This window comes from Gouania willdenowi, chromosome 6 (genome assembly GCF_900634775.1).
Source record: "Gouania willdenowi chromosome 6, fGouWil2.1, whole genome shotgun sequence".
Lineage (NCBI taxonomy): Eukaryota > Metazoa > Chordata > Actinopteri > Blenniiformes > Gobiesocidae > Gouania > Gouania willdenowi.
Window position 1 is genome coordinate 5,034,867 of NC_041049.1, and position 14,635 is coordinate 5,049,501.

The 14,635-nt window shown below is 36.3% G+C and overlaps 1 protein-coding gene across 1 annotated transcript in view; it reads right to left on the reverse strand.

Moving 5' to 3' along the window:
- Positions 1 to 3,113: 3,113 nt before the first annotated feature.
- Positions 3,114 to 14,635, reverse strand: part of gnptab (N-acetylglucosamine-1-phosphate transferase subunits alpha and beta) — a 29,490-nt gene continuing 17,968 nt past the window's right edge. Inside the window, exons 13-21 of the mRNA XM_028451025.1 lie at positions 12,558 to 13,462; positions 11,567 to 11,766; positions 9,642 to 9,861; positions 8,810 to 8,923; positions 7,955 to 8,040; positions 7,753 to 7,851; positions 6,009 to 6,176; positions 4,473 to 4,563; positions 3,114 to 3,576 (exon numbers count right to left, since the gene is read on the reverse strand). Coding sequence (XP_028306826.1) covers positions 3,505 to 3,576; positions 4,473 to 4,563; positions 6,009 to 6,176; positions 7,753 to 7,851; positions 7,955 to 8,040; positions 8,810 to 8,923; positions 9,642 to 9,861; positions 11,567 to 11,766; positions 12,558 to 13,462 — 1,955 coding nt within the window. The 3' untranslated portion in view covers positions 3,114 to 3,504. The remainder of the gene's footprint in view (positions 3,577 to 4,472; positions 4,564 to 6,008; positions 6,177 to 7,752; positions 7,852 to 7,954; positions 8,041 to 8,809; positions 8,924 to 9,641; positions 9,862 to 11,566; positions 11,767 to 12,557; positions 13,463 to 14,635) is intronic.

Genomic DNA, 14,635 nt, shown 5'->3' on the forward strand with positions numbered 1-14,635 from the left:
AAAGTAAAGCGCTGAGTGGTTGACACGCCCACCGTGTAATTCACGTACGACTGATTGACGTATGCTTATTTTATACTTAGTTGATTCCAAACCAATGTGTCCATTAAAGCAATCATATCCCCTGTAAACTCCGCACTTCACACAATAATATACAATCAAACTGTGTTCATGGTGTTGCGGTCAGAAACCGTTTAAGCAACAAACACTTGTCCCGGAAGTTGCATCACATATATAGTCTGTGTTACGCTCAATTAAGACCCACACTTGTATACGCCCATAAAATGGCCATTACATATAGCACGTGTTAGGGGTGGGAACCTCTGGGTACCTCACGATACGACACGATACGCGATACAAAGCTCACAATACTGCGATTATCAATATATTGGTCAGAAATCAATCTACAATAATCTATGACATAACAAGAAAAAAAAATTTTTAATTGAATTTTTTTTTTTAATTTAATATCTCTGAAAGACAATAAATTGAAAGTGTGTATGAACAGTGACACTATTTTAGTGCAACATTTCTGTAACTAGGTGTCAACATACCAATATAAACAAATAAGTATCTCCAATAGTGCTTTCTGTAAACAAAAAATAGGGTCTTTCTTACCAGTGACATCATTATAATGGAATATTCCAGTAAACAATATATTGGTTCCTTCAACAAATGGTGATAACATTTCTGCGAAGACGTACCTGCACATTTTAGTGAAAAAGTAGAAAAGGTTTTAAAATGAAAAAAATATATATATATACTTACCGCAAGCATATCGATAATTGGTCGTGCGAAAAAATATTGCGATATATTGCCGCATCGAGATATTGTCACACTCCTAGCACATGGCGAAAATATCAGCGTTTATAATGCCGTATCCGCGGAGAAATGTGCATTTTCGCTGTTCGATTTCAGCACAGCCGCGGCCATTGTCCGCCAGTAACTTCCAGGTCCCGTCCGGTGTCACGGTCTGAGTTTTCCTCCGTACTGAGATTAGAAACCCAGCCCTAACCCTAACGTAATCCAATAAACAAATAAAACACGTGTCAGTTCACTTTGAAAACCAAAATAAACAAAAATGAATGTTTTTTTTTTTTTTGGCAAATATGCGCCCATGCGCATATATGCCCATATACAATCTCAGTACGATGTGCACTCAGTACCACAAACATGAAAATGAATGTTTTGAAATCACCAAATAAGGTCAAAATGCACACACAGGCTACGTGCAAGCTATTCATAAAGTTTCAGTAGCCGTCGGAAATATGTACTGTATTTATGTGGGAGCTTAGTTGTCAATTAAGGCCAATTGAGTATGATAAATGTGTTTGTTCTTTTTTTACTCATTTTTATATATTTTTTCGTTTGGTGAATTTTTCTGTAATGTATGTTTTTTGGAGTCATTTTTGTATATTATATTTTTTGTATAATTGTGTGATTCTGGATTCATTTTGTGTATTCTTGTATCATTTTTAGTGTAGTTTTGTGCATTTCTGTTATCATTTTGTGTAATTTTTATATAAATATTTAGTTTTGTGTATTTTGAGTCATTTCCATATTTTTGTTGGTTGGTGTATTTTTCTGTAATGTATGTTTTTTGGAGTCATTTTGTGTGTTTTTGGAGCCTTTTTGTTGTCGTTTTGTGTACTTTTTGTATAAATATTGATTTTTTTGTTTAATTTTACTCATTTAGTATATTATGTGTGTGTGTATGTGAGACTCGAACTCTTTCCATCTCATCCGTGGGTTCTCTCTCGCACACGCGCCAGCCGTGTGTGTGTTTACATTATAGCTGTTACTGAAAGCATCTTAACGCATAGAATAACAGCAGAAGAAACTCTCACCCTTGTGCAGAACAAATGATAATCCTCGTGGAGCCGTGCTTTGGACCCATCTGCTCACAAAAAATGTTCTATCTGAAGAACCAGATCATTTGTGATATGGTCGGCTATCGGCCGTTAGCACAGCCGCCGTGCACAGTCATGGAGACGGAGGAGGAAGTGGATTCTGTCACCCTTGATTTAAAGGAAGTTTGGGGTCATGGGAATAATTATAACTAACCATGAAATATAAACTTAAATAACTTTAGCAGTACTTTTTTTTTTTTTTTTTTTTTTAATATTGACCTTTTTTAAACCCAATCAAACTGCGACCCAGTAACGTTATGAACCAGATGATCTGGAACAGGAAGTACCACGCTCAATATGTTTTGCAACGCCAAAATACTCCAAATTGAGGCATGCACACACTTTGGGTATTTGGAAGCCCTTGACAAAGTTTCAGGTCGGACAGATGCCGCGTTGGGGAGATATTCGCTCCACACACACACACACGCAGACCTTTCTTGCGTTTATAGGTAGATTTTATAGGTAGATACATGCAGTAGTTTTTAAATACTTTCTCATCAAAACATTTCAGGTCATAACAGCTCCTGATAATAAGTTGGTCTGTAAAATGAATCCTAAGTATATTATTCAGAAAAGAAGACAAAATATACTTCATTTGAGTAATTTTGTTGTCGTGCCAAAGCAGTAAAAAAAACCACAGGTGTATACAATAATAGACTGGTGATGACCAAATACCATTTATTCAAACGTTGCAGTTTGAGGAAAAAAAACCCTTCATTTCCCAACATGTAAATATTAGTCCACATCTGCTCGACGAAGTCCACATTTCCATCTCTTTGTTCTTGCTTCTTTTTCCTTTATTTTCACACACACCAGAAACCGTAAAACCAACATTCAGAGGAAATCATTTTATCCACATCCTGGCATTTATCATCAGACGCATCCAAAATAAGTTAGAGCGCATGCTGAGGAAGGTCTGAATTTCAGACAGCAGCCAAGTCCCTAAGAACACACACACACACGTACCACACACACACACACAGAAAGAACCACAGGCCGTGAAAGCAACAGCGCCACCTATAGTACGTACCATCTCTACATCAGGGCGAGATTTCAATAAAAATGCTCAAAAATCTGGAATGAACACAGAAGGCACTTCAAGTTTTTCCTATAAAGACAGAAAAAAAGGCAAATCCTCATCTTTGATTTAAAGCCGAAAAACAAACACGGGGAGCACAGGAAGTAGATTAATTTCATCTTAAAAGGTTTGGAGATAAATTACGAAAACTGCTTCTCACAGACTTTTTTTTTTTTACAAACTCTGGGGAAAAAAACGAATATTTCAAAGGTACAAACAAATCTTCATTATTTAGAGTTAAAAAGTGGAGACGCAGATGGTTTTCAATGTTTGTGGATTTCATTTTGTCATTCCCAGTCAAAGGAGTGTTGCTTTAAAAGTCTCCGTTTACGCAAAAGGAGGAAGGGAGGAGTTCTCATGCCCGTTTCTTTTTATTCAGAATCTTGCCATCCCATAATCCTCGGAGGAAGACCGTTTCCATGGTGCCTCGAGGCGAGCCAATGCCTCAGTCTGAGACGCAGGGTTGGGGGGGGTTTCCCATCTGTCACTCACAGGATGAAAGAACGCACACTTCCTGTTTCACACTCGCTCAGGGTTGCTCTCAGGTTGGGCTCGTCGCCGTGGGAACAACTTCCGCTTCAGCAGAACGAGCTGAGAGTGAAAAAAAGAGACTGAAGTCAGGATTTAACATGAGAAAGAATATATTTTTTAAATAAAATATATTTTTTTAAATGAATAAAAAATAATTTGTAAAATAAAAAAAATGTTTTTCAAAATAAAAAATAAAAATAAAATATTTCTTAAAAAAATAAATGTAGAATAAAATTATTTTTCAAATTAAAAACTTTTTTCAAAATGAAATAATTTCAAAAAATAAATAATTATTCAAAATGAAAGAATAATATGTCAAAATTTAAGAGTATTAAAACTAAAAGTTATTTTAAATTTTTTTATTCTTCATCCTCAAAATAAAACAATTTTTTTCAAAATAAATGAAAGGGGACAGATCACTAAAAAACAGGCTTGTTTGAACTCAATACAACTTGTATGACTACATTTATCAGGTGCGATACAGTTTGAAGTCCCTTACTTTATTTAACAAAAAACAATAATGACTGTTCTTCAATGTTCATGTCTGTGTTCAAACACCTTTAGGTACAGTGGGGGTCCTTGGTCTCTGGGACCTTTAATTTGAAAAGGTTGAGGACCACTGTGTATTTTCTCTGTCTGGTTACGTTATTCATATTTATAGTGATAGATTTACAGCTTTAGTGGGCGGGGCTAAAACATCTCCTTTGATGCTGAAGGTGCGACTCCTGCCAACCAAAGTCAGTTTGAGCACCGTGACGGTTCCTGACATTCCTGACTGGGAGCACTGGTCCCAGTGGAAGAAATTCTCATCGGGTCAGTCCATCTGTTAACCTTTGTGGGGGAACGGCTGAGGAGAAACCGGACCCCTGTGGATTAGAGGGGGTCCGAGCCGAGCTCTCTGGGCTTTAGGAACAAAGGCTGTGAGTGATGGAGATAAATAATAAATAATGACAAACCTGCTCAGCAAAGAAAGACAAGATGGTGAAAACGACCAGAGTCACGAGGACGCAGTGAGTCCAGAACTTCAGCTTATCCCGATAAACTCGCCTGTAGAGACACAGAAACACGTCACACATTTCACCAGAAACTCAGCGTGTTTTATTATGTAGACAGTTGATCAAAGGCAGGCTGTTAGTTTGATCTACAAAGGAAATATACAGCAGAAATAAGCATGAAAAAAATGAAATAAATACAACTAATCTAAACCAAAAGTTTGGGGAGAAAAGCAGTATTTTCTTAATTTTATTTATTTTTAGTTAGAAACAGTAAAAAATGAGACAGATAAATTGAAATGAATAAAACATGCAGTATTTTTTTCTTTTTGTTATTTTTAAGAAGAAACTGTAAAAAATAAAGATGAAGAACTTGTAATAAATAATTAAAAAAAGCACAGTATTGGTAAACAAATGTTTGGGGGAAAAGACAGTAATCTTTAATTAAATTTTTTAGGAGGAAACTGTGAAGATAAGGATAAATAAATTGTAACTAAAACAATTAATTTTAACCAAAAATTTATGAACTGAATAAATAAAAAAATAAAAAAATAAAAATTGGGTATTTTATATTAAAAAAAAATTTAAGGAGGAAAACTAAAAATAAAGAAATTGTAAACTAATCAAAATCAAAGGTTTGGGAAAAAAATCAGTTTATTTTACTCTATTTTTTTTTGCAAAGAAAAAAAGTTTAATTACAGATACATAACATGTAATATTAACAAAAAAAAAAAAAAAAAACAACTAATTTGACCAAAAGGTTTGGCAAAAAACCCCTAGTTTTTAATAATTTCAAAAATTATTAAAATTAATAAATACACTGTAATTTAAAAGTAAAAAATGTAGGTTTTTAGGTTGCCTTTGAGGAAGACATAGTAACATTAAATCAAATAATTTTAACTGCTTATCTTAACCACATCTTTGGCAACATCATGTAAATATAAGCTTTTCTACTCCTTTAATAAACTCTGACCTTTGGAAAAGTTGATTTGACCCCCCCAGGGGTTTCTACGCCTCCAACCTGGCAACGTGCAGCCTACAGTGATGACAGTCATTCTAACACTTACAGGAACAGCCTTAAGGTTTCAACCAATTAGACGACACGTAACTGACCCGTGATTACTGTCAGCACTTCTCTAATATTATCATTACTGTTATTATTATTATTATTATTAGTAATAATAATATTTGTAGAATATTTTATTTATTTATTTTATTTATTCAGTTTATTTCCGACATGGTTACATTCACTTTTTTTTTTTTTTACATTCTTTTGTACATGCCGAAAAAGGATAAAGAAGGTGTTACAGGAACAGGCCAAGCATTAATGCCAAAAGCAGAAGTGATTTATGTTTCCATTAATAATGAATAATCCTGTAAGGCAAGGTAAATTTATTTGTATAGCGCATTTCATACACAAAGCAACTCAATGTGCTTTACATGATCAAAAACTGTATTGATGTGATTTGTGGGCGTGGCCTGTCGACGGTCGACCCTCACCACTCGTGCAGTTCGCTCATGTGCAGGAAGCGGTTGCGATATTCTCTGGGAAGCTCGAACTGGGACGGCAGTGGAAACATGGATTCGTAGAAGTCCCTCAGCACGGCTTTGACCGTAGTCGCGTCTTTGTGGCTGTGGTCGATGTTGTCGTTCAGACAAATGAACTTCCTGTTGACACCGTGTTAGGACACAAACATGGAAACAAACACATCAGCAAACACTACAAATATCTGCACTTCCTACATCCAGGCACTGCTTGGGTTTCAGGTGTTCAATACTGATCATGTTTGATCTGGATGGACCGGTGTCGTGTACTGAGAGCACATCGTACTCAGATTGTATTGTATACGCACGACCGGAAAATGTATTTTTGCTAAAAAAATAATAAATCATTTTTGTATTCAAAGTTTTTTATTTGTTTATTGGATTATGTTAATCTCAGTACAGAGGTAATCCCAGTACATGACACCGGTGACACGTACTGAGTTTACCGCTGTGAGTTTTGCTACTTCCGCCGTGCTGAGTGAGTGAAAATCTCAGTCAACAACTTGAATAAGTAATAGTGTCTCAATACGAAAAGGAATCATTTATTTTCCAAAAAAACACAATTATAATATACATTGCAATAAATAACAGTTAACCTAATGTAACTTTACAATAATAAGATGTTGTATTCATTCATATTTTTTTTTCTCATTGATTGATTTTTTATCGATGGTCGACTGATGTGATGTTTTAAGCATTTTTTTTTAAAATCAGTACAATAATCTCTGTGCATGGCTAATCCAGCACGGGTACATCTCAGTACGTAGCCGTCACGTACTGAGATTGTAAGATAATCTCAGTACGGAGGTAAACTCAGACCGTGACACTGAACCAAGAAAATCCAAGCATTTTTTCAGGAAAAATAAAGGGAAATTTTGACAATTTTGTGTCCTAATTTTAACACTTGTGAATGTGCTAAAACCTGGTAATTCTAGATTATTTTTATAAATAGATTTATTGCTTCGGACCTGAAGCACTGAGATTGTCTTCCATGTAAAGTGCAGTAAAAATGAAATGTATTATTATAATAAAAGTTGGCTGCTTTAATTTTCCAAAATATCAAATAAACCAGTTTATCTGTAGATTTTTTTTGCAAATATATTAATTTCATTATGTTTTCATTTTTTGTAGTGCAATCTTTTATTGACAAACATGCCTGATTCTTCTTGGAAAAATGGCTAAACTAAATGGCCACCAGCACTTCATATATGTTAGCATGTGTGCATTTGTGTATATATATATATATATTATATATCTCATCGACTATAATTTGCATGTTTGAACTTGTGTTATTGATAATACATTGGGTTAAGATGGAGCTATGGGGTGGGGGTGGAGGAGGGGGAGGGGGATGTTTCACTGTCCTAAATTGAAACATCGTTGATATTCATGTTTTTGTTTGTGTGCATAATTGCAAAAGAAACCATAAAAAATAACAAAAATGTGATCTATAACATTCGAGTGTTACGTCATTAACTGCACAGTTACGCACATTTGTGAGTCTTTTTTTTTTTTTTTTACATCACAACACTGCAGAGCATGCTGGGAAAACTAAATTTTCCAGTTTTTTTTATACCTAAAACAAATATGGAGAGAAGGTAGAATCGACCCAAATGAAGCCTTTTCATTCTATATCTGAGATAAAGTCATCTTTACATTACAGTAAAAATATCACTCATGTTTCCTTCATCTTCCTCACCTGGGATTCTTCCTGATGTCGTCCAGCTGTCCCACCACGTGTGACACGTTGGTCCGAACCATCTTAAAGGCGATGTCGTCCTCTCCCATGATCTCAAACCTGTGAGGACGTGCACACACACACACTCCTTGAGCTGTTAAAGCAAACAGCAGCACACACACACACACACACACACACACACACACACAGACGAGGGTCTCACTTGTATTTGTTCTGCTCTTTGAAGGCCTCGTGGATCTGCTCTGTGATTGGTTTACAGTGGAGAACCAGACCTTTGGTGACGAGAGGCTGTGGGATGAAGAAAACTGGGATTAGGATTCAAACTTCAGGTTTTATGATTCACGGAGAAAGAAAATGTAAAATAACCAGTCCAGGATGAAATCTTAGTTTTTATATCCTAATGTTTATCAAAAACCTAAACTGAACCCTAATTCTAATCCTAATGGTATGAAAATAGTCATCCATCATCCATCCATTCATCCATCCATCCATGTCACCTTCCTTTCATTTCTAATGACGGTCCATGTTTACAACTGTTCTGTTGTGTCCGACAGAAGTTTCTTAGTTTGTTTGCTTTTGGTTTCTACACAGCAGTGCTTCTCAAACTATGGCGCACACCCCCAACGTCATGAAAAAGAGGACGTGAAAATGCCCCTCCCCTGCAAAAATGTTGTATTTTTATATATAATTAATGATTATTACATTTCCAAAACTTGTGATTGCACATTTTATGTTATTTTGGTGAAGAATAATCACATCATAACTGTTTCCTGTTTATATTTCTATTATTGTATATTTGAGCTCCTTCATTGCACTATTTTTTCGGGCGTCTTTTGGGTATTCTGAGTGTGGCCTTCTGTTGTCTTTTTTCTCTGGTCATGACAGTAAATTTCTCCACTGCAGGATCAATAAAGCTCTAATCTACTCATTTTATTTACATTTTGGGGAGAAAATTTCACTCGTTAAAAAAGGGGACGCAACAGAAAACGGTTGAGAACCACCGCTTCAAAGGCAGACTGTAAAGTGTGTGTGTGTGTGTGTGTGTGTGTGTGTTCACCATGCTGGGGTCGTAGTAGGACTCCTGGGTGGGGCTGACCAGGTGAAGCTGGGTCACGTTGCTGGGAAGAGTCTTTGAGCAGTTTATCAACATCTGCTCCAAACCCGTCAGATCCTGCAGGAAACACACGTACACGCACGTACAACACACACACGTATATAAACACCTTTAATGACCTTCAGGAAACGTAGCCAAGAATTCCCACAGACCTGGAACACAACACCATGTAGCCACGAGTCACACATGAACAGAATAACAATGTTTATGTCTTTGAAACATTATTTTTAACAATGAAAAACGATCGTTTAATCTTTAAAAAACATATTTGAATAAATGACCAAAATGATCTTTTAATAAAACTGCAAATAAGGTTAAAGATCAGAACTTCCTCATAATAGTACTTTTTTTTTTTTTTACGTGTTTTTAACATATTTGTTGACTAAATATTTCCTTATTTACTCTGACAGCCATATATCAGATAGAATCAAATACAAATACAAATTGCTTGTTATTTTATTGAATCCATTATAAGTCACAACTTGTGCCCATACATGCTGTTTGTGGTTAAAGTGACAAAATGTAATCTATTTTAAAAATGTACATAAAACAATAAAAACCTTCAATTTTAACCTGAATTAAGTTTATTTGTTAGTTTTTTACCTTTTTCAATGGTTTTAAAATTCATAATCTATTTCAATATGGAGTAAATATGGTTAAAGTACATAGTCTAATATTATTTCTCTTTTAAATAAAAACATTTGCCACAATAAACAGAAAGTATTTTCAGTATTTAATGTTCCTCCATATACAAATACAAACTGTTGTGTCCGACCTGCAGGCTGAGGGGAAGCTCGTGGATCCGCGTGGCCAGCGTTCTGATCTCGCGGTCGGACAGAACGCCCGATCGGTCGGTGTCGATGAGGTCGAACACGTCGGAGACGTTGAGCTGCTGCTGGGCGCCCATCAGGAAGTAGAAGTAGGAGAAGGCAAATTGCATGTCCTCGGAGTGACGCACGTGGTGAGCCGACGTCTTTTCAAACTCGTCGGGGAATCTGTGGGAAAAGGAAAGTTCATAGAAACAAGCGGCACACATGGCAAACACAAAAAATATCCCTTTGTTCTGCTTTTATTTTGAAGGGAGGGACGTCTATTCTTCTAACTAGGGGTGAGTATTGGCAAGGATGTTACGATACGTATCGCAATACTTGGGTCACGATATGATATTATCGCGACATATTGCGATATTCTACCCAGTTAATATCTAAATTAAACGTAGAGATGAAAAATTAAGTTGCTGTATATGTTCATCACACGATATTGATCATTCAGAGGACAAATTGAGTCAAAACTATTTGATTCAAAACATCCAATTTGTTATTTATTATTAGTGTTTTTGCACATTTTCACTGAAAAAGAAAATACAGTGTTAAACACTACCATCATAAAATAAAGTGCAACAAGTTTCTTTTCACTGAAACTACTGTGTCGAAGTCTCAAAGTAACCATGACAACATAATGACGACATTGTAACAACTGTAAGTGAGAACATTAAGGAAAAATCACCCTGAGTTACTGATAATGTACAAAAATAATAAAAAATTATTTATCCTATTGTGTCAGTCACTGATCTGAACAGATTATATGAAAATCAAATATCTGTGCATAGGTAAATATTGCAGGCATTACACACTGTCGTCATAAAATCAAGTGCATCATATAACCATTGCAACACATTGAAAGCATTGTAACCACCACTGAAATACTGCACAAATACACAAAAATATTGATTCAATCTCCCAAAAAAAAAAAATTGATTTAAAATCCGCACCCAAAAAATCGCGATATATCGTGAAATTGATTTTTTTTTTCACACCCCTACTTCTAACTGCAGGTGGGGGTATTGAGGTGCTTATTAGGGTCCGAGCACCAAAGGCAGTGCAAAGGCCCTATTGTTCCTGTACGGATTCTTCTGATACTTGATTTGGATTTTTGAGGCTCTTCTCGCAGATGCAGTTTCAGGAAATTTGGCAGGACGGTCTAGTTTGGTGAAGAATTTAACGTGTCGTTTTTTGATCCAATGTCGAGACTCGTTGGCGCCACCTAGCGTTTGTAATTTTCCACTCGTTTGAACTAGTTTGATGGCATTCTGTAGGTATATGCATTGGACCGAGACGAGTGAAAATGTCATTTTGACCTATAACTTTGCAGTGAGTACAGTATCAGCATTACTAGTAACTAGTACTGTAACATATTACTTTTTAAAATAAGAGTAGAGTTAACTATTCATTCATTTGTGACAGATGTAATGTATTTCTTTGTCTTATTTCCTGTTTCTATTCACACACACGTAGGTGCTTCGTAGACATGTTTGTTTAAAAAATTATACACATTTTATTTTCATATTTTCTTCTTTTTTCTAGTTTTCTATTTTGGCAATATAGAAAATCATCACCTATATCAATGTATTTATTTATTTTTAGCTTCTTTTTAGGAGTCGCTGCTTTCTCTACTTCTCCGAACAGCATGAAAATCGTAGTTGGATGGATTTCTGAGTGCAAACCTTCACCTAAACAAGTCACTCTACAGAACTCACTCACACGTGCTGTCCCTTATTGGAGAAAAAGATAAAAGAGACACATATTGTGATAATAAATGCGTCTGTTATATTTCTCATCAGCATTGTTTCTCTGGTCAGACTTTATTTGAATTCAAATGATATGAGCTCTAGCACACACAGCACTTGATGCAACCACTCACGTGTCCTGCAGCTCCTGCATGACGAGCCGGTCGATCATGTGAGGCATGTGCGCCGGCACTTTGCGCGAAGCGAAGCCGAACTGGCTGTTGAGCAGTTTGTTGACGTAACGCAGCGAGTCAGCGAAGGTGTCGCGGAGCCTCCGACTGGTCGCTGAGCTGTCGGCCGTGTACGAAAGCTCTCTGTGGAGACGTTCTTCTTCCTGTAAACGCAAACATTAACAAAATCATTACTAGCAAGACTTTTTCTTTCTTCTACTTCACTGTAACAAGAATAAACTTTGTGTTTGTTAAAGTTAGAGAAAATTAAATGTGGTTATCATTTATTTATTTGAGTTTTTCAGGAAAATGGGAACCATCTCAACTTTCATTTGACTAATTTATTATTTTTCAGATTTACAAACTTTATTATTATAGCTGTATATTTATAATAAATGTATTTAATTTCATTTGATGCCTGTTGTCTTAAATCATGCATATCAATTTCTAAAAAGCACTACAAAATATGACATGTATCTTTTACGAAAATAAATTAAGTGATATAATTACAAAAAATATACATGAGTTTAAAAATAATCTTTTCAAAACTCATTTAATTTTCCATAAAATAATAATAATAATACATTATGTTAATATTTATATTCATCCATATATTTATTATTATAATACTGTTTCGGTTTGTTTTCGCACCATCCACCAAATAAAATTCCTTGTATTGTCTAAAAACTCTACGTGGCAATAAAACTGATTCTGATCCTGAAGAAAATTAATTTTAAAAACGTATTTCTTTTAAAAAGTCGAACTATACAACCAATTTTTTTTTAAAAAGTTAATTCAAAATAAATTATTTTACAAATATTCTGACATTATTTTATGCATTTAAATAAAAATATTTACTTACAAAAATGTTATCTAATTTAATTAATTAAAATTATTACAAATCCGTTCCTTCTATGTTTTAAAATTATTAGGAGGAGTTATTTTATTTGTTTACCTCCAGCAGCCTCTGGAAGTACTTCCTTCTCTCCCAGGGCAGGAATCCTCGGTCTGCGGAGGTGAAGTGCTGCAGTTTCCTCCCTATCAGCGGAGCGTCTGCGTTCTCTTGTTGATTGACAGCTGCTGCTGCTGCTGCTGCTGGTCTGTGGCCGATGCTGCTCAGCAGTTTGGAGGTCAGGGGTTTTTCTGCGGCTGCGTCCAGGCTCCTGGACGTTTCCTGATCTTTTTTTATCATCTGTTTTCCTTCCAGATGATTTGACTCAGAGTTCTGACCTGGCTTTGCTTCCTTTCCCATCATCTGGATCAACTGCCTGAAAGGTTTCAGGAGTTCAGCCTTGGTGAGGTTGAAGCCCTTCATGGTGATGTCACCCACCTGGAGCTTCTCTTCCAGCTTCTCCAGTTCCCTCTGCACTGTGGCGGGAAACAACGACACATTTAAAGCAGGCACCTGGAGGACGGCCTGTGTCTGTGTGTGAAGCTTCCTGTGGATTTTGGGTCCTCGCTTGTCTTCGGGAATGTCAGAAAAGTGGAAAACAGGCTCGGGCATGACAGTGGGTTTGGCTCCGCCCACTGAGCCTTTGCTGGAGGTGTTGGTGGGAGGAGCTTGACGTGTGTCCACGGCGACGCTGAAGCTGAAGCTGAACGTGCTCTCGTCCTTCCTCTGCATTGTGAGGTTGTAGTGGATGCGGGTGGCGTTGTGACCCGGGTGCAGCAGCAGGTGGAGGGTGCCCCACTTGTTGGTGATGGAGGTGTGACGCACCACAGCGCCGTCGCTCACGTGAGCCTCGGACACGCGGTCAGCGATATGAGAGAAGCTGAAGTACGGCCGCAGTTCTCCCACGGGCAGTGTGTAGAGAGTCTGGTTCCTACGCAGAGACACTCTGTGTAGCTCACCAAAGTGTTCTGACACACACACACACAGAGACAGAACACACAGACACACACAGACACAGACAGACACAGACAGACACAGACAGACACAGACACACACAGACACACACAGACACACACAGACACACACAGACACAGACACAGACAGACACAGACAGACACAGACACAAACAGGTGAGCGTTCAAAGGCAATACACTTTCAACAAGTTACCAAAATAAGAACACAACCTTTAACTTAATTCAGGACACATGAAGTATGATCACGTCATATTTTATGCTGTCCCGTCTATGAATGGGTGTTTTTCACTTATTTTTACATTTTTTTCTGCACTGTTTTCTTGACCAATATCTATTTAGTTATTTTTTTCCTTTAACGTTTTACTTTCTGTATTTGTATTTAGCTTTCTAATTTGCTTGCTCTTTGTGTCTTTGGCTGCTGTTTCCCACTGTGGGATAAAATAAAGAATAAATATAATCTAGGGCTGGGCGATAAAGACCAAAACTCATTTCTCAATATTTTTTCTCAAAATGACCCATTTATTATTAACCAATTGGTTAAATACATTTTGACCTATCTACAGTATTCTACAATTGAATAAATATAATATAATATATATCGGAGATTTTAGATGCAGTCCGATAAAATTCGATATTTGTTTTCTGGCTGATATCGAACCGATATCAATATCGGATCGGGACAGACCTACTACAGAGGCACATTCATTAACAACCAGCTGCACAATATGTGCCACTTTGGTCTTTTTCTCCTCTGAAGGACAGCATGTGTGAGTGAGTTCTGTAGTGTGGCTTGTTTATGGGGAAGGTCTGTATATATATATAGGTAATTGTAATTTTCTCTATCTCCAAAATAGAAAACTGGATATATATTTCGATATATTGCCCAGCCCTAATCTAATCTAATCTAATTGAATAAATCAGTATCGGTACTGAACGGTACCGGTTTTCAGTTCCCATCCCTAACCAGAACTGATCATCACACTTATTATTTCATAAAGATTTATACACTTTTGATTTAGAACAAATTCTTTGTCTTTTTTTTAGTTGACTTTCATCCAAATGCATCATCATCTTTTGGTTCCATAAAACAAAATCTACCAAATTCACAATCTTTATTTTTAAATGAAATTAATGTTGTTGGTGTTTATAATTGACTTGTTCATACTG